The sequence below is a fragment of the Falco peregrinus genome, chromosome 9, assembly GCF_023634155.1.
Source record: "Falco peregrinus isolate bFalPer1 chromosome 9, bFalPer1.pri, whole genome shotgun sequence".
Classification (NCBI taxonomy): domain Eukaryota; kingdom Metazoa; phylum Chordata; class Aves; order Falconiformes; family Falconidae; genus Falco; species Falco peregrinus.
In genome coordinates this window covers 36,206,853-36,226,662 of record NC_073729.1, presented here as the reverse complement: position 1 = coordinate 36,226,662, position 19,810 = coordinate 36,206,853, and the positions used below count along the sequence as shown (strand labels likewise).

Sequence of the window (19,810 nt, the reverse complement as noted above, 5' to 3'; positions counted from 1 at the left end):
AAAAAAAAAAAAATATTAATTTCCTCCATGCAATGGTGGAAATCTTTTACACAAGCTGCTCTGAAATAGCAAGTACTTAAGAGGCATTAAGGAGCAGCAAGTGGGTAGGAAAAAAGGGGCAGAGATCACTGTTCTCTGGAGGAAAAGGCTGCACCAGGTTTTGTGGCTCGCTGGTGGGTAGGACCGTAATTTCCTTGGTTTCATAAAGTCAAAATTTGTGCCAAAAAGGACTCAATGGGCTGGAGGCTCTGAGCTGTAAATGTGGGAAAAACAAAATGGGACATTTGGCACTGACTGGGGAGGGAATAATTTCATTTCTGGTAGCAGAGCACCTCTCACTGTTCTAGTCTTTGCAAACAAACTGCCTACCAGAAGTACCGTTCCTGTGCCTCACTCATGCTTTACCTTCTCAATGAGGTCAATGCAAGCCTGCAGGTCCAGGCCAAAGTCAATGAAGACCCATTCGATGCCTTCCTTCTTGTATTCTTCTTGCTCCAGGACAAACATGTGGTGGTTGAAGAACTGTTGCAGCTTCTCATTGGTGAAGTTGATGCACAGCTGCTCAAAGCTGTTGAACTGCAAGAATAAAATACATCTGTGTCAGAAGGAGCTCCAAATGTGAAGTGATTCACTCTTCTGATTTGTTTAGGTGTGGAGTGATCTCTGCCAGGCTCAGCTGGATTGCTACCAGAGCAGGTAGCCAGAAATCACTGGAGATGTGCCCACAGCAATGTTACAACAGTCCTTGCAAACTGCCCGTTTGCTCCAGATTAATTATTTCAGAAGAGAGCTCTTTTTCTTATCAAGGTCAGCAGTTTCTTGGAAGAGATAGAGCTGTCAATCACGAGGGGACTGAGCTGTCTAGCTATAACATTCCTCTGAACCCACTGCAGGGGGCTGGCAGAACTCACGTCAAATATCTCGAAGCCTGCAATGTCCAGTACTCCGATGAAGAACTGTCTGGCCAGCTTGGTGTCAAGGGTCTTGTTGATCCGAGTCACCAGCCACTTGAACATGCGATCATAGGTGGCTTTAGCCAGGGCTCCCACAGCATAGACAACCTGCCAAAACAAATCATAGAGCAGGTCACGAGCACTTATGCTTCTCCTTGCTTTCATAGGAGTTAGAGGACGAAGAAGAGAGCTCCTCTTGGCACACAAAGGACAGACAGAGAGATCCAGGGAGTTCATGGTTACAGTATGTGCTCCAAGATTAATTTTCACATGCTTACAAGTGTGTTCTTGTGTCCCTGGCCTGGTCTTAGCCTCCAAGGTCTTGGGATACAGATTCAGACTAAAGGGGTATTTTCAGAAGCCTTGTGCATGGCAGAAGCCTACAGCACACTTTGGGTAAGACACCAGGTCCTAAGGTTGTCTTGAATTTTCCTCGACTGGCTTGCACTGTTCAGGCCAGGTTTGGGTTCCTAACTGTGATGTGGCTGGAATCTGACAAGATACGTTTTTGGTGTATTTGAGTCTCCCACAATATAAGTTTAAATGAGTTTTGGATGAGTATTTAGATTAGTTTTCTACTTTCCAGAGCTGAACTCTTCATTGGGAGTGTGTGACTGTCTCTGAAACAGACCCATAGAAAATGGACCTCTTCTGGCTGTGATCCAACCCACATCTCAGATACTGCACTGAACCTCCAGCCTTGGCTAATAACCAGAGCTGTCTGCCAGCTCTGCTGCCAGCTTTCCCAGCTGCTAAGAGCCAATAATCATGGATACATCTTCTCATGCTGCTCTGGGGTCTCCTCCTAAAGCCGAGAGAGTGAACTGAAGCACCGTTCACCCTGTGCAGAGAACATTGTGCAATGGGCCTGCTTGCAAAGGAGTCACATACCAGCATGAGTAAGGAGGTGTCCTTGGACACTCACCTGTTCCACATTCTGACCTTTGGTCACGTATTCATTGCCCACTTTCACACGAGGATGGAGCAACCCCTTGATAAGATCAGCTGAGCTGATTCCCATGAGGTAGGCAGCTTTGTCAGCACCTGTAAAACAGTACAAAGGCATGAGGAGCCAGCAAGGAAGACTTGGGAAGGAAAAAAAAGAAAAAAACCCAAACCAGCTCTTCTGCTGATCAGTGCTAACTATAGTAGTTTTTCCACCTGCTCCAGAGTTCCCTCCAGTGTCTAGTGTGATTTCTCATCTTGCATATTGTATGACGCTTTTAAAGTCTGGAGCTGCTGCCTGAGAAGTTACTGGTTGGAGGAGATGGCCATAGCAGACCTGCTGCACCTTGACAGGTGCCTAACACCTTTTTGAGTCTTCTTGATCTGGTGATAGCTATGTATTTGCCGGTGGAAGCTTGGATTCCCATGCAGCAAATCTGAACTGACCAGAAGAGAGGTGATTTTCTTGCTTATCTTTCATAGACTCCTAATAGCAGATTGTAGCCAGAAAATCACTTCTGTAGGGAAATCACTGCTAGATCAAAATCTTCACTAATTACCAGGTAGCAGCTTTGCGTTGACATTCCTCAGGCAAGGGGAACTCTTCCTTCATGAATATTAGCATGACAAGGTCTGATCCAGGTAGTCATTTCTGCTGGATCCCTGCCTCAGCTGATGTCTAGTCACTGCTTAAGCCTTCCAGTTAAGTGACAGGGCTCCCTCTTCTCATCCTTCTACATGCTGGAAAGTCACCCTCTCCTTGAAGCTTCTCCATTATGCCTGGGAGCATAAGGCATAATGCAGCAGGGCAAAAGCAACAGAAAATATTTGAGCTTTGACCTTTCTGAATGTTCAGGTTTGCTCTGTAGCCTGACTATTGTCTTAGATCTATGATTTGCATTGGATTTTCCTAAGCAACAAACAAGGAAAAATTATTAGACAGTGACTGTGTCCTACTTCAACCACTTTTCAGGAGGCTGTGACTTGAGCAGGTCCTTGCAGACCTGATCGTGGCCTGGCTCACGTTCTGTGGATGACCTGCTCTGGAAGGCTGTCTCATGAAGTGCAAGAGAAGAGGAGACGAAGGGCAGATGAAAACTGAACGAGGTGAAGCACAGCCAGGGTGTGACAGCCTGTGATGCTGTGGAGGCAAGTCTGACGCAGATGAGACCACCTAGCGCGTGCAGGAAAGGCTCTCCTACATATGCCCGCTCAAGGACTAGTCCCTTTGTGCACCTACAGCAGGTCCTAAGACAGTGGGTTGCTTGGGGTTGTGGTGACTGACCTTCATGGACCAGCCCAGGGAAGTTATCACAGTCTGCCCTGGGAGGAATTTGCATGCCTGATCTGGCAGCATGGAGCCAAACTCACTTTCAGTGCCGTCAGCCTCTGCCTGCTCTTCTCGCTGCTTTTGCTTGAACTTCATGTTGCCAAAGTGCATGATAGCACCCACTATTTTATAGGAGCCATATTTCTCGTCATTGCTGAAGCCCAGGATGTCCATGGCATGCTGAAGAGAGACAAAGCAATATATAGAGAAAAAAAATCACCACTCTGAGGTGAGGGTTGGTCCTCCCACCATCTCCTAAGGCACCCTTTCTATCCCGGGGCTCTGAGCAGGGTGCTCTGTCTGGTGGGCACCTAGCCAAGGAATCCTGTCCATAGGATTCTGAATGCGAGTGCAGCTCCCACAAGATCTATTTGAAAGCAAAAGGGCTAGCCTAGCACCCAAAAGCATGGAGTTTTCCAAGCTGAGGTCTCATCTTGCCACAGGAGCCATGCAAAGTGCTCTGTGCTAGAAGCCCTCCCTAATGCAGGGAACTACTCTGCCTGGATGAGGCTGTTGATGGACATCAGACTCACTCTGCTCTTCCTTGTACGCTCACAGCATGTGTAGAGCGACTGCCAATAAACCAGAAGGAACTCACAGCTAATTTAAAGAGGGACACAGAAAAGCCAGAACACGTCCCCATGTCTGCCCAGAAGAAGGTTGTGCCTGCCCACCCCCCCACCCCACCCCAAGTCTCCTTCCTCGGGATGTGCAGTCTGAAGGAAGTACACATACATCCGTTGCCATGAGCTCCTCGCCGTCATCCAGGTTGTCAACAGTTGTTACACCCTGCGAGCAGAAGTGGTAGTCGTAGGGGTTGAGGGAGAGCAGCAGCATATCTGTTGGGGGAACACATGTAGAGGGTGAGGCCAGTCTGACAGAGACAAAGCTGGGGCAGAGGGACAACCCTGGAGACACAGATGGAGCAGTAAGGCTTCACCAGCCTCAACTAGAGGGCACCAGCTGGTGGGAGGAACAGCCTCCTCAAGCTCAGGCAGGTCCACACATGGGTCCATCTCTTTTGTGATATGCCTCCTGCTTGCTATCTTGGGACATGGCTTGGCTGCAGACTGATTTAGAAGTGGCCATCCATGTCCTTGTGACCACCAGATAAGATTACTGCTCTGCACAGCTCTCCAGACCTACCTAATAAGGTATTGTTCTCAAGCCAGCAACAAGCTCAAGAGCCTGCAGCCAAGAGGCTGACCACGCCAGGGGACTGTGCCAGCCATCTTTCTGCAGTGTGGAAAGGTCTCCCGTGTACCGCGTGTGAGCTGGCACCTGGAGGGCAGGGCTGCTCAGAGCACAGGACCGCTGCCCTGCACATTTGGGTCAGCTGGGGCTGTCCTGGGGAACAACACATCTAGGGTATGCCTACAGCCAGGGCTGCTGCTGCGAGTGAGCTGTGCAGCTGTTTTCAAGCTCACCTGAAACAGGTCATCTCACTAGGGTGGCCGAAGAAGCTCAGAGTGGGCTGCAAAACACTTCCCCCTACCCCAAAATGAGGAAATACTCAGCCTGCACATGCTGAGGTCAGTGTTGTACCTACTACGTGATGAGCACTCTATGCAAAGCAGCTTTGCAAAGCATGCTCCCACCCTGCAGACAAACCCCAAGTGACCACTGCTCTGCTCCGAGACAGCTGCAGAAAAGGCTTTAGTCTGGCTCCTCGGTCAGTGAGGATAAAGGATCCTGCACTAGATGACCTCTTGAAATCCCTTCCACCCTGAATTACCTGCCAACCCTATGATCTCAGCAGCAGGCAAAGCATTTGAGGGCAGTACCTGCATGGTGGGCTGGGTTTGCTCATTCTTTGTGGACCCCAAAGCTGGCAACAGAGCCCTACTTGTGGCTATTTCAGGCCATCGTGCTACAAAGACTCTGCCACAGCTTCGGCTGCCTTACCTTGCAGCTCTGGCTTCTTCCCAGAGAGGATCTGGTAGTAGATGTGGTAGCTTCGCTCTTTAGGTTGCTGGAAAATCACTCTTGATTTTTCCAGAAGATCTAGAATCAAATAGGGCAGAGGGGTTAAGGGAGGGCTTGTTCTTCCACGAAGCTGACCCAGCATCAACACAAATAGCGAGAAGAAATCCCTCCCCACGGCAGCTGGCACGTGTTTACTCACAGATGTCAATGTCTGCAGAGGCCAGCTTCCCTGAGGGGCCAAAATGGATCCGGATGAACTTGCCCTGAAAACATTTGCAGGAGATGAGTGCTGGGCTTGGCTACACAGCTACAACTCTGAACAGCACCCAGAAACCTCAGACAACTACAAGAAACTGGTAATTTCCCACTTCTTAAGCTTCTGCTGATACCAGGCAAGTTACTGGGCTCAGTGAGGAGTAGATGGGTGAAGTTCCCTGGTTTGTAACATGCAGAGGGTCAGACAGCATTGCCTAAGGCTTTAAACACTATACAGGCAGAAATTTCACTCACAACAGATAAATCCCTGTCCTCAGACCTGTTCTTGAAGCTAAGCAGTTCTGCAGGGCAGTGTGATACTGAGTCTGCCCACGGCCTCCTGCTCTGTGGTGTGCTGAGGAATCTCACCCAGGTGTCTTCTCTCCCTCCAAGGCACAAGAACAGGCATCAAAGCCACCTGTGGCTGATGAGCTCAGCATCCCACAGCAGACCCAGGCTGCACTTAGTCGAAAAGATGCTGCTCCTCGGAAGGGGCACCCTTGCCTCTCCCAGCTCCAGCACTTCAGGCTGTGCTTACTGGCCTTCTCAGCTCTGGTTCTGTAAGGCCAGCCATGGGCTGTGACACCAGGGTGATTTTTTCTGACCAGCACACCATCTACTGCACTGATGCAATCAGAAGAAGCTTCACTTCAGCAATCCAGCCCCACCAGGAAGCAGAGCTAGCCTCCTGCTACGTGCCTTTGTCTCATGCCCTACAAAACCACAATGCCACACAAGCAATGCATTCATTGCATAAACACGACACATGAGCTCTCTGTCCTGCTAAGACACTTACAAAACGTGAAGAGTTGTCATTCCTTATAGTCTTGGCGTTGCCAAAAGCTTCCATAGCTGGGTTAGCCTCAATGATTTGATCTTCGAGGGTGCCCTGGGAAAAAAAATAAAAAGGTTGTGTCAGATCCCACCCAGCCGGAGGGGATTTGTTACCAACAACACAGGGAAACAGTGAGTGGGGATCCTGGCACCACCCGCCTGCTATGCTTGTTGGCTATCTTTAAGAGCCTCCTGCTCCTGAGGCATCTCCTTGTCTAGAGGCAATGCAGCTCAGTTTAGGGTCACCAGAGTTAGGTTTTGCAGCAATGCCCTTTTGTGGGCTTCCCCTTCCCTGAACTGGTCCCTCTGAGTATCCAGGCTACTGTCCTTTCTGCACACGGCAGTCCGTAGCCCCTTCCTTAGGCTGATAAGATATGCAATCCAAGAGCAAGCACGCATTGTCACAACAGTCTGAAACATTTCAGGCTCTTTGGCTCTGCCAGGCATTTCCTCATCCATCAAACCAAAGTCTTGGACAGTTCAAATCACAGCACATCGCAAAAGAGGAGATCCAGAAAACAGGCTTGGTCTACAACTCCCTGCAGCAACAACATGCACAGCACGGTCACAGCGTGACGGGAAAACATCACAGGTCCCAGCTGGCGTGACCTGTTGAACTTACTGGAGGTCTCCAGAGCAAGTCCCAAGATTAATCTTCCCCTAACCTTGTTTTTCCATTCATATTTCACATGCACAGTTCAAAGATAAAGAGACAGCCTCCACCTAACGCAGGCAAAGCAGGACCAGCATTCAAGGAGAGAAAAAAGGCTCATGCCAAGCCACATGAAGGATAGTGGGGGTTGAAAACAGTAGTAGAGTTTGGTGGCACAGGCTCCTGCAGGATTTTTCCTGAGAGCTTTTGCCTGTGCTCTGACACATTACAGTCCATAGGGCTTTCCTTAGGTGGGGAACACCAGCTCCGGGCTCTGCCCTCCAAGAGCCACACTGTCTTTTCAACATGGGGCCCATGATTTCTCCCCACCTCTGCAGCTTCAGGCATGTGAAGAGCAAAAGAGACAGGGAGCAGCTGTGATGGTTATCCTTCGATCTGTTATCTTTAAATTCAGCCTGATCTAAAATTGCCTGGCCTGTGAGATTCCATGGGGGCTGCCCCAGGACCCCCAGATTCAGCCCCAGCTATCTCACTCTCAGTAAGTTTGCCCAAGCAGATTTATGTGTTACTGAGCATCCCCCAGCCAAGGGTGTACAAGAGCTAAAGGCTGTCCAACAGTGCTCAGAGAAACCAAGCCCAAGGGCATACAATTGATCTGCTGAAATGGCTGAGCCCTTGGGGTGCTGGGAGCACCAGGGACCAAACCGAGCCTTTGCTGGACTTCCACAGCCACTCAGCTGTTTCCTTGGAGCTAATAAAGCACCTCAGAAACACACCCCAGAGAAGGACATCAGCTGCCTACAATGTGGTGGGGCCAAGCCAGTTCAGGTCTTTGCAGAGGGTGGCCTGTGCAGGTCTGCAGCCAGGCTACGGTGCTGCCCATGGCAAAGAGGCTCTTCCCTGCCCCTCAGCACCACCACCCTCAGCCAGGCTCCGAGGCAGGGGGGACACTACCACAGAGTGGAGGCTTCACCTTATCTTTGGAGGAGCCCACGGCACCCCCAGGCAAACACCGCGCTGGTTAGAAATGAGCATTTGAAGAGTAAAGATCCCTTGAAGGAAAGGTGGAGTCAGAAAGGTAGAAAGTCATGAAGAGGCAAAACCACCAAAGCTTCAAACTATGGTAAGGTGGGAGATACAAAGCCAAGCGGAGAACTAAATGCTGCCCAGGTGCTCCCAGACCCGAGGCAGAGGCCCCACACAGGCTTTCCTCATCACCCCGTCATAGCTCTGTGGTGCAGCACAACTCTGTCCTCAGCATTCAAGATTAGGAGTCTACAACACTTACCCCAGTTTTAGTGGCAAGAGCTGCCTAGAGAAAGGAAAGAAAATCGTCTTTAGAAATCCAGAAAAGCCAGGCAAGAACCACAAGAAGCATGGTCAGAAAAGCAGGGCATGACCATTTAGTGCCAAAAAAAGTCCAAGAAAAACATGGGAGGATTAAACTTCATAAGAAATGCAAAAAAGTTGTTAAATAGATTAGCTCAAGAAAATAAAGAAATGCGTCAAAAAGCAAGAACAGTTAAATTCAAACCCAAAGAAGAGTAAAGAAAATAATGCTGAAGTATTGCTTGTCTGATACCTAAAGCAGCCAGTTTGTTTCTACAAGGGCAAAGCAGGCTGGAGCCTCAACGTATCAAGAAGAAATAAGCAATTGCAAGGGCAGCTCAAAAATAACCAGCACCAAAGAAATGCAAGAATCAAAACAAGAGCAAGAAAAGCACAAGGTAGAAAAGGGTCAAAATGAACAAGAGGATAAAAAAAGGAGAAAAGGATGAAAAGCAAGGCTTAAAAGAGGCAAAGTGGGAAATGGTGGGTTTACTTCATTTTTTTAATGCTCCTTAAGAAGAAGATCTGCAGGGTATGGAAGGAGGAAGAGAAGATAAAGAGGGCATCTAAAGCACCTCTTCCGGGCTGCACAGATTGAGCAGCCACATTAAAAAAAAAAATCCATTTCCCCTTGAGCAAGATGATTTCAAGCCTTGCTTGTTCAAAAGTCAGGGAAAAGCCAAGCCCTGGGTGGGTCAGACCAAAACACGCTTCCAAATGCAAAAAGTTGGGGGAAGGAAAAAAAAAAGAGGTAAAAAGAAGAAGGAGGGAAAGGGGAAAAATAAAAAAAATAAAAAAAATTAAAAAAAAATAAAAAAGAAAGAAAGGAAGAAAACAGCAAGAACTTGTTTCAAAAGAGGGTCTTACTAATTTCTTGCCCGGTGTGTCGCCCAAGGCTGCGACAATGGCAAAGTACTGAATGACCCTCTTGGTGTTTACAGTCTTACCAGCACCAGATTCTCCGCTTAGAGTAACAGAAATACACAGATCAAGGACATGAGGCAAAGAACAGACAAAACTTCAAACAGAGACCCTGCCGCCCTGCCGCCCCGCTCGTCATGCCAGGAGGGAGAAGCAAAGCATCGGAGGGGTGGGGAGGCTGGCACCCTCAAAGCCCTCACCCTGGGGGTGTATGTGCCTGTCTCTGGGGCTTGTCTTTGGAGCGAAACCCAGCTCCATCCTCGCTGCAAGCCCGCGCCCTGCCCAGCTCCTCGAAGGTGCGGCGGGGGCTCAGCTGCCCACCGCAGAGGCTGCGGGAGGTGCAGGCACCCACCGGCGCTGTACAGCCCTGGGGCTTCGGCTGCCCGGGGTCAGCCAGGAGCCAGCCTTGCCTGCGCCCGCTCAGGTTGTTTCAGCACACCCCGCTTTGTTGGGGGTCCTGGAGACGTACCAGGGTGTACCCTGCCCAGGCGGGCCCCGCTGAGCTCATCCCTATAGTTAGCTGCTCTCCCATTGTAATCCCAGATGACAAAGAGCCGGGGGGAGGTGGGGGGCAGAGCCGCCACCAGCCACGTGCCAAGCATCTCTCCACAGCCCCTGCCTTTCCTAATTAGGCTATGGCCGAGGCTAAAAACGTCCGTGGCTCCTGGCAGCGGCGTAGGGTCCTTTAGAGTCCTTTATATAGCCCTTATCTATATGTCACTTGAAATCAACCTGGCCTACACCCTCCCACGTCACCCTCCTCCCCCGCCACCGCCCCACCGGCCACCGCCGCCATCTCCCTCCGGCCTTGGCCTCCATTTCTCCTTCCCCCTTGCTCCTCAGAGGCCGCCGGCGGTTGGGGTGCCCCACGGCAGCGCCTGCAGCTGTCGGGGTGCGGGGGAGCCTGCCCGCCAGGCCCGCGCAGGGCTTTGTCACCTGGCGCGGTGGTGGCAGGCTGGGCGGGAAGGGACGGGGGGGGCCGACAGCTGCCAGGGCCGGGGGGGGATGTGGCCATGGGGGCCCTCCTGGGGCATGGGGTGCCTGCCCAGGGGTCCCCCGGGAGCACGGCGTGGGGGGCCATGACTGCTCACAGTGGGGCTGGATGGGGCAAGGGCATTGGGGGGCACTCACGTGATGAGCATGGACTGGTTTTCGCGGTCTGGAAGAGAAGGAGCGGGCATTAGGCCAGTGCCCCCCCCCCTCACCCCTTGCCCCCACAGCCCAAATCCCCCAGGCTGGGGGTCCCCGAGGCGAGGGCTTACTGCGCAGCATGTCGTTGTAGGCGTTGTCGGCGATGGAGTAGATGTGCGGGGGTGCCTCGGAGCGCCGCTTGCCCTTGTAGGCTGCCACCACCGGTGCCGTGTAGACAGGCAGCCACTTGTAGGGGTTGATAGTGACGCAGAAGAGCCCCGAGTAGGTCTGCAGGGGGGAAAGGATGAGGGACGGAACTTCCCCGACGCCCCTTCACCCCCCTACCCCACGAGGTGAACCCCGGGCACCGTCGGCTTACATAGATCATCCAGTGGGAGTAGCGGCGCTTCAGGTTATAGAGCACAGAGGCCTCGTTGAGGTGCGTCAGCATGGCCATGTCCTCAATCATGTCAAACTTGGGGGGGTTCATGGGCTGCAATTCATCCTCCTTCACCACCCGCGTCTGCCGGAGGAGGGGGGACACATCAGATGGACCCCAGTGCCCACTGAACACCCTCTCCCCCAAAACCCGCCAAGCAGACGGGCATTTAGCAGTCCCACATTGGCCCCTGTCGGTGGTCCTCCCAGCAGGGCTGCCCTCCATTTTGGGGTGACGGGGCTGGGGGAGCCCCACCAGCACCCCAGCCACAAAGGCCAGTGGGGACTAGCAAGCCCCAGCCCCAGGGAGATGGGCTGTGGCTGAGCCCGACTGAGGGGGTCCAAGCCGGGGGGCACCAAGATGTCACCCCACAACATGCTCGACACCCCGTCTTGTGCTCTCCTCTGCAGCCTAAAGCCCTGTGGCGGCACAGGCTTTCACGCGGAGAGATCCCTGGTTATTTGGGCAAACAGCTGAAGCCTATACACCATCACTTATAACTGGATTTATTTAATCCCACGAAGCCAAGCACTGGGAAACTATCGCGTTACGTATCTGGCCCGAGTGGAAGAATCCGGATTTAGCAAATGGTCTTGTTAATAAAGATTACATGAAACCTTTCAAAGAGATTTTGTTTGGGGTTCTTTTATGGGTAAACATGAAGTGTGTGGTGTTAAAAGGTGCTAGGTGTAAAAAGCAGGAGGGTAGACAGAAGGATAAGGATGGGGTTATGTCTCCTGAAGCTGTTTCTGCTGGAAATGCTGATCCAGGAAAGCAGATACAGTTTCAGATTTTGTAAGTCTGTGACAAACTATTAAAAAGGACAGTTTCAAAAGAGAACAGCAAAAAAGGTTTGGAAACTCCTTTGTTTGCAGAAGCTGAGGATCTTTTAAACATCAGAATAAGCTTATAAAATTTATACTGCCTCCTCAATAAATTTTATTTTGGAGGGGGAAATTTTTTTTACTTATTTTCCCAGTTCCAGACAAATATATATTCAAAGCCTTAACACTTTTCAAAGATGATTCCTTTTAAATTTGGCAGACATTAGCACTTCTCAGTGCCATTCTTGACTAGCCAAGAAATATAAATAATAAAGCCTATCATTTACTGCCTGGTCGGGTTCTTGCTCTTTTTTCCAGTTTTACCCCAGTGTGGGTTTCTGTGCTGCAATGAAGTTGCAGGGCCATGCGACTTCCATAGCCATGAAACAAGTATTAATTAAGCTCATTTGCAGCTATTTGTACTGGATATTATCTTGACAAGTTTCAGCTGACCCTGGGCTGCTTTGCCTCCCTGCTGCTGCTGGAAAGCGGGAGCCTCACCACTACAGAGAGCTGGTCCTACCCCTCTGCCCAGCATCTGTTCTCCCAGCAGCACCACTCACTTGGCTGCAAATCCTGGCTAAAAAGAGCAGGAACTGGCCGGTTGGCCCCTTACCTCTTGTTCCACCTTTGAGACCAGCCAGGCAGTGGTTCAGCCCTGCAAGGGGCTGCGCTGGGGCAGCTCTTCCTCCCGTGGCCGGGGGCTGTGCTGGGCCAGCCCCACTGTCCCCCTTCGCTCCCTTGCACGGTGAATGGTGTTTGAAAGCAAACCCTCGACGGGGGGACGATGAACCGCTGCCGCTTTTGGCAAGTAACTGGCCTACGTGTCCTGACACACCGCGGTGTGTGTCCCCTCGGGGCATGACTGATTGCTGAGCATGGAAGGGTTATCAGCAAGAGCTCAGCTAGTTTCAGACGTGATCTTGTCATATGTATCCCCCTTCCACACACACTTTATCTCCCTTGGAAAATGAAAGGTATTTTGCTTACTTCCTTATTTTTGGTTTCCACAGTGACTTTGCCACCGGAGCTTTCTTTGATTTCCACTTCAATGTAAGCTTCTTTCTCATCCGGGATCCAAACTCGCTTCTTTCCTGGAGGAGAAAGGAATGGAGAGGACAGGGAAAGGGAAGGGAAGGGGACACAAACAGGTTGAAATGCAGGAAACTATTTGAAATTGTCAACTGAAAGCCACCTGAATGCAGTCCAATAACATGGAAGGACAGTGATTATTCCTTCCTACGTTTTTGGTCATAGGAGCTGGGATTTCTTTGTCTGCTTCATGTTTGGCAGCGGTTTACTTTGCTGGGGTCAACTTTTAGCCTGACAAAAGTCTGCTGCTTCACATGTGCTTGCACTCAGACCTTTTTGAAAAAAGGACAGTGAGAGGAAGCAAAAGTCTCCTCATTTGCCAAACTGAGAGAAGCAAGTTGGGCCCTGGAGCCGGAGCAGTGAGCTGCAGTACAGTGGCGTGGCTGAGCAGAGCAGACATCTCCAAAGTGAAACAGAGCTGGAGAAGGCTTTGACACCAGTCCTTCAGCCCATCTCCCTCAGCCCTCCAGCCCCCCAGGGATGGGGAAAATGAAGGGCCACCTCTGCCTGCACCTCAGCAAACAAGGGGAAAGTCAAGACCCTGCTTTTCCTACTTCTAAAATCTTCCTGCCCTTCAGGGTGCTGGGGGCAATTCTGCTGCACCTGCAATACCACAAGGACCAGCACTGGAAAAGGGATGGAGATGGTCTCTGAAGAGAGCCATGGCCAAGGGGCTGGCTGGGGGCACACACATAGGGCTGTGCCGAGACCTGCCTTGGGGTCTTACCATCAAACGGTATTGTCTGAAGCTTCAGCTGCTCTGTGTAGCTTTTCCGGAGGTATTCAGCAGCCTCCCCAAACTCACTCATGTCCAGCATAGACATCTTGCCGAGCTGGAGGGAGACTTGGCTGCAGTGAAGAAAGTGAAAGACACCGGAATGCTGAAAGGAAGGAAGAGACAAGGAGTCAGTGAATGGAGAAAGCTCCCACCGCTGGGCTGCTAATCAAGAGCAACATGGTCATCAAACACGTTTTTAAATTCAAAGAGTGAGAGAAGACAGCAACAATACTAGCTAATAATAACAATGCAATAACAAGACAATTACTGAACACTTTCCCTTCTGTTGCTACCAGCCCCGTGCCGCAAGTCTCAGCTGGGTGAGCCAGCATCGCTTTGGTGTCAAAATCCACATTCGCATTTTAGGTGTCACCAGAGATCATCAACGACACCCTTTTTCTTGATAAACTCAGCTAAAATCTATTCCAGCTCTACAAACCTCTTGGAGCCCTGGTACCCTCACAAAACCTCTGCAAAGACCCCGCGCTATTTTGCCAAGCAACATTGCAAGAAGATAAAAGCAAGACTGGAGGCATTATCCCTGGGAAGACCCCTTCTAGAAGACCGCTGTGACAGCTGCTTGGAAAAGCACTTTTATGATAGTGCTTTCTAATATCCATCTAATGCGGTATCGCACAGCAGAGCTCTGAAACGCTGCAGCGATCACAACCATAGCCACTGCTGGTAGCCAGCAACTTGGCAAAGTGCGCAGACCTTAGCGAAAATGCTCTCAGTCCAGGTCTGTCCCCCCCTCCCCCGTATCGCCAGTCAGCCCCTGTCCTCCAGGAACATCCACCCTGCAGAGGTGAAGCGGGTTAGTAGCAGAGGACAAGCGTGCACACAGACATGCTCTTTATTACTAACCTTGGTGATAGGACTGAGTGGCTGTGTGCATGCAGCAAAGCCCCTTTTTATTGTGTCTGTCAAGGTCAGAGTGGGAAAAGATATGTCAGAAATTCCCATGTGTCATGTCCACACAGCTCCATTGGTGCTGCTGTCCCACTGCCTGGAGAGACACAAAAGGCAAACTTCGCTTTTATCTCTCTGCAAATGCAGCCTGGTTATTTTTATTCCTGTATTGTCAGGCGAGTACAAAGGCAGAGCGAGAGACTGCAGCTCGAGGAGGCAGCACAGCTCTCCAAGCCTGCCACACTGCCTGCTTCGATGGGGAGTGGAGGAACGAGAGCTTCACCGTTTCCTCCTGCACCTGAGCAACCGGTCCTCCTGCTTCTTCCCTGCACTCCGCCAGGAGAGCTGCTGCCTGGTGGGATGTGTGCGGCTGCTGGCTTTCCAAGCTGGAGCATCCCAACCTCTCGCTCAGCTCTGGTTCAGCCTCTCCTGGACAGACTGCCTGGGAGCGGGGGACTGGGGAAGGACCTCGGGCTTGGTCTCTGCTACGCCACTGCCGCCTTCTCAAAGGGCTTGGCTTGTTTCCCGAGGCACACCGGCCGCTCCCTATTGAACAGTAACCATCAAAACACCAGAATTTACTTTTCTGGTTATATGCATGAAACTCAATGGTTTTGTCAGAGGGGCCTGATGCTCCCCTGCGCTGTGGTGGCCTGTGGGTAGCCCCCGAGGGCAGGCATGCTGCGGGGCAGGGGGGCTTGAGCCCCAGGTCGGTCTCTCTACAGTTGATGGGCTCTGCCTCTGGCAAGCTCTGTCCAGCAGTAACCCCCCAGGTCCTGCTCCCAGAGCTCACTCACCTTGGTGTGGGAACCTGGCTCATGGCTAGGCCAGATTCAAAATCTCTCACCAGAGAGGCTGTTGGGTTTCATCCACACCATTTTACCTGGACAGCACCCAAAGACACTGTGTGCAACGCAGTGATCACAGCTGGGAGCACACCTCCATCACAGTACCACCACCACGTGCTGCCTGAGATGGGAACGGGACCCACAGCCGTGCCATGGTGATTTCTGTGCCAGGCTCAAGGAAAAGCCATTTTAGTTGCTGGCATCCCAAGTGTAGTGAGGTTTGTACCCTCGGGGCTGGCTGTGTTACTGCCTCCCCGACGCATCCCCATGCCTGCCCACCAAGTGCTCTGCTCTTCTCCTTGCCTTTGCCTCGGTGCACTTAAAGCAAAGTGGGGCTGGATGCTTTTTTGCACCCCATCTCCCTCAGAGAGAGTAAGGAGGTGCCACTGCAAGGGCAGGACCATCACGTACCTTCCCCAGGGCAACAAACCCCGTGGATCAGCCCAGGGATTGCAGCTGCGGTGTGCACACCCTGCCAGGGTGGGCTACTGCCGCTCAGCCCCCCGGGGAACACGGCCGGTCCTCTCTGCAGTGCCGCTCTGCTCCTTCCCAGACCCTAAGGCACTCCATGCCCCCTGTGGCAGAAGGGGCACTCGTGGGCTGCTTGGATTTGTGTGAAACAAGCTGCAGCTGCCTCCAGAGCTGGAAATCAGCCTAACTAGAGCTGGGTGACTTGGGACCCCCACGTGCATGTGCAGGGAGGGGCAGCATCTGGCCCCCCTAGATGGGCTGGATGGCTGCACCCCCCCTCCTCAGCCGGGGGGTGCCCAAGTGCCAAACCACCTCTTGGCTCTCCAGTCATGTCATGTCCAGGGGGGACAGAAATTAGAAATAACCCCACTCAGGTGATACCAGAGAACCGGGGCCCATGGGCTGCAGGGCTTTGCTATTCCCCATTCAGTACCCCTCGCACCCCAAATAAACTTGGGGTTGTTGTATCCTCCTGAGAGTAGGGGAAACTGAGGCACGGGGAGGTTAAGGATTGGCTGGATGTGGCGTGGCTTCTGCCATGGCCAGGATAGCAGCACCAGAAGCTGCTTAGGGCATGTGGCTTCAGCTGGGCACACAGCCCGGGTTACAGAGAGGTTTTTGCAGCCCCAGGACCTGCCCTGAACCTCAGCTAAGCACTGGAAGGGTTTCTGCTGAAGCCCAGCAGTCACTCCTTCATCCAGCGCACAGGCATGGTTTGCTGCTACATTCTGCGAGTGCCATCTCCTCCACAGCCCCCTGACAGGCAGGTCCTCTGCCCTGCCACCCTGCTTTGAAGTGAAGCCTGGGACATTCATGGGATGGAGGAGGACTCCAGACCTGTCCCCTGTGGATTGAGCCCCAGCAGAGAGGATAGCTGGGCTCAGGGAGGGGTTGATGCCTTCACTGGCTGCACGGTGTAATGTAAGGGCTTTGTGTGGTGCCAGTCTTCCCCACGAATTAAAATGTTCCTGTGGAGGGAGGCCTGTGGCATGAACAAGGTCACTTTGAGCACATCAGGATAAAGCGGGGTGCAAGCCCCCATCTCCATGTCCCACGTGGGCACTCTCTCACCAGGCTGATGTTCAGAAGCTGGTGCACAGCTGGACTCCATGGATGTGTGTACTGCAGCTGCCCTGGGGAGACCATCAGGGGGACACCAGTCCTGAGATCTCTCTTGATCATGGCATGACGGGGGTGCTCAACCCTTGCCAAGAAGGCAGAGTTTCAGTGTCCTGAAGAGTCACAGGCGCTGGTGGACCACAGGTCCCTCTGAGGTCACCCCGGTGGTCTTCTGCCTCTCTGCCCTGGGCTCAGAGTCAGGTTTCCACCCACGTCCTGGAGGGACCCGAGGCTTTTGGCGGGTCTGGTGCCAAGTACCTTTGCCACAAGCGCCCGGGCAGTGGGACAAGCTCTCGGCCCAGACCCACCAGCTGGCCCAGCCTCACACATTCTTCTCAGGGCATGTACTCCCCCCTCGCTCTGCTCACCCCCTCCCCTGCCTTATCTTTAAAGCGATTTTATTTTCGGAGATTCCTTCTGCAGTTCCTTCTGTTCGCCCTAGTTTCTCTCCCTCTTTGAAGAGGTTCCAGCAGGGTCCATCAAAGGCTGAGCAGATCTGTAGAAGGAGAAATGTGGAATGGTCGCTCCAGCAGCTGCTGAAGTGCATTTCCGCTTGGTTTAGGCGTTTTCAGCACTAGCATTTGTGATGTGGTTTTTCAGGGTGGTAGGAAGCTCATCCTTGTGTTGCTGGCAAGGCCTGAGCTGTGCCCTGCTCAGACAGGTGGGACGGGGCATCCTCAGCGGGGCAGCGGCCGCAGAGGGCTCCTGCGGACCTCCCACGAAACCCCACGGGCACGACGAGGAGCACATGCTTTTAGCTTGAACAGAGGGGAGTTTGCTAAATTTAGGTGGCTATTGCCCAAAGCAAACAGTCTGCCCGAACGTCCCACCAGCCCTGCACAACCATCCTCAGCAGTGGGAGCATCTGCCCTCACCATTAAGGTACCCCCACTCTTCCCCCCCTAGTCTGTGCTTGACGTTGGTGTCCCAGGATATGATGGAAGAGGATGGGGCTCCTCAGCCATGCCCCCACAGGCTGGACAGGCCTCTCCCCATGGGACAGGACACCACCAGCACCAGACTACAGAGCTGCCCCTTCAGTGAGCGTTTTGTGGTCAGATCAGCTCCTGCTCAGCCCTGGAGAGCCAGGAGGGTGCCAGGGGCTCAGCCATCCTCTCTGGAGAAATCCCCTGGCTGCTCCCTGACCCCCAGGAGGAATGTTTCCCATTAGCAGGCTCTGATAAGTGGCAGGAAGGAGAATTACTCTACGTGTCAGCCAGTTTGCTAGAGGTTTCCACACTTAACATATCACCGCTATCAGCTCCCTGAAATGCACTGGAGGGGAGTGCGAAGGCGGCTGATTAGATAAAGACAATCTATGGAGGGGCTATTTCAGGCATATTTCCATGGAGCGGGAATGTCTGCTTACAGCGAGACAGGCGGCAGTGACAGGCCAGCGCTGCCAGTCTGACAGTGTCCCCCTGGCTTAGCGTGGCCACCAAGGCTCCCTCCAAAGCAAACCCCTAAAACCCCACAGCCCTGTCCCCCCAGGGCAAGCGAGCAGTCACCGCCGCAGCACAGCTTTCCGTGTATTGCTTGACATCAGCAGGAGACAGGTGCGGCAGCGGTGCTGCTACAGGGACCCCAAGGGGCAGATGCTCCTGTGGGGCTTGGCATGGAGTTAGCACTGGGTCCCCTCATCTCACAGCTCCCTGGGCACTTCCCAGCACAAGTGCTCTGCTGCCTGGACGTCCCACCCTGGGGACAGTGCTGGTCCCCCTGTCCTGAGCTGGCTGTCCTTTGGCTGGGGGTGAAGTTTTGCCTCTATAACCCTTCATGAACACGCATGAAGCTGCCGCTGCCATGAGCACCTCGGTGCGGTGGTACACACCTCAGCATAGCACGAGGCTTGGGCAGCATGGGCATGCTGGCAGCTGACCCTCTGGGCACTGCGCTTGCACTGCATGGGGCAAGTCTCCAAAATGAGTATCAGGACTGAGAAAGAGACATGCCATGAGAAATTAAGTGTCCAGAGTTACCAAGCATGGTCACACACAGGCATGGAGACACCGAGATCACCTGGAGACTGGGAAAATCAGAGAGGTTTTGTTTGTTCACTTTGAATTTACTAGCTTTGAGGTTTGAGGGGTTTTCTCCTGGGGTTTGCTACCATAAAGCATCTGTTTAAGAATGAAGGTTGTACTGAACATTGCAAAAATTACAGGAATGTGTGAGCCTTCAGTGAAGATGCTTGAGGTTTCGGTAACACACTTCAAAACAATGACAGAAAAGAGAATCTTGCCCTGTCCATTTGAGTACTTAATTGCACCTTAACTCCAGATGGCCTGTCAGGACAGACCCTGGCATACAGCAGTCATTGGAAATCACGACCAAGAGCTGCCTTGGAGGCTGCAGGGAGGTGCAGAGCCTGATCAGAACCAGAGCCGGGACGTGGTTCTGCCCGTCCATGGGCCGGCTCTGTCCTAGCAGCGCCCTGGATGTTCTGGTTTTGCATCAGCTTTTGAGATGTGCGAGCACGAGGTGGGGCGGTGCTGTGCACACACCCCAAGCCCACACAACCAGCTGCTCACAGAGCATCGATCCTTGGGGGGATCCCATCACAGCCCCCTGCTCTCTCCATTCTTCATGCACCTTCTCCTTCACTCCATGGGAAACTAGCCCAGGGCGGTGTTGCAGGCATAAGCTGATGGAAGTGGCTGGGCTGGGCCAGGACCTGCTTGGCTTTAGCAGTGTTTCCTTGGCCTGAAGAAGTCCATGACTCTGCTCTCCTGGCCCATCGACCCAGCATTCTGCTCACTGTGGGCTCAGACACTGCTCAGTTTGTCCTTCCCGCTGTGCCTGCTCATCAAGCCTCACAATAGACCAAGCTCAAGTCTATCTCATGGCAAGGGACAATTGTTCAAGACAAAGTGGCAATAGATGTGGCAGATTTTCATGGAACCTGGTAGGCCTGGATGTTTCTCAAGACTGGCTGTCACCTGGGAGGGAGCAATATTCCTGCATGTCCTCACATCAGGACAGGAGACCTTCTCACCTCACTATGGCCCATCGCAGCCCATGCTACCACCTGTCTGTCGGCCAGTGGGTGAAATAAACCTCCCTAAAAGCTCCCCAGGAAGCAAGTCCTGGTGC

At 52.5% G+C, this 19,810-nt stretch overlaps 1 protein-coding gene across 1 annotated transcript in view; it reads right to left on the bottom strand.

The window, feature by feature from the left end:
- Positions 1 to 13,471, bottom strand: part of MYH7B (myosin heavy chain 7B) — a 28,713-nt gene extending 15,242 nt beyond the window's left edge. The window contains exons 1-15 of the mRNA XM_055813436.1: positions 13,320 to 13,471; positions 12,491 to 12,594; positions 10,617 to 10,760; positions 10,369 to 10,525; positions 10,238 to 10,265; positions 9,053 to 9,149; positions 8,145 to 8,168; positions 6,206 to 6,298; positions 5,354 to 5,417; positions 5,134 to 5,232; positions 3,964 to 4,067; positions 3,270 to 3,408; positions 1,879 to 1,997; positions 912 to 1,061; positions 406 to 576 (exon numbers count right to left, since the gene is read on the bottom strand). Coding sequence (XP_055669411.1) covers positions 406 to 576; positions 912 to 1,061; positions 1,879 to 1,997; positions 3,270 to 3,408; positions 3,964 to 4,067; positions 5,134 to 5,232; positions 5,354 to 5,417; positions 6,206 to 6,298; positions 8,145 to 8,168; positions 9,053 to 9,149; positions 10,238 to 10,265; positions 10,369 to 10,525; positions 10,617 to 10,760; positions 12,491 to 12,594; positions 13,320 to 13,416 — 1,590 coding nt within the window. The 5' untranslated portion in view covers positions 13,417 to 13,471. The remainder of the gene's footprint in view (positions 1 to 405; positions 577 to 911; positions 1,062 to 1,878; positions 1,998 to 3,269; positions 3,409 to 3,963; positions 4,068 to 5,133; positions 5,233 to 5,353; positions 5,418 to 6,205; positions 6,299 to 8,144; positions 8,169 to 9,052; positions 9,150 to 10,237; positions 10,266 to 10,368; positions 10,526 to 10,616; positions 10,761 to 12,490; positions 12,595 to 13,319) is intronic.
- Between the last annotated feature and the right edge of the window lie 6,339 nt (positions 13,472 to 19,810).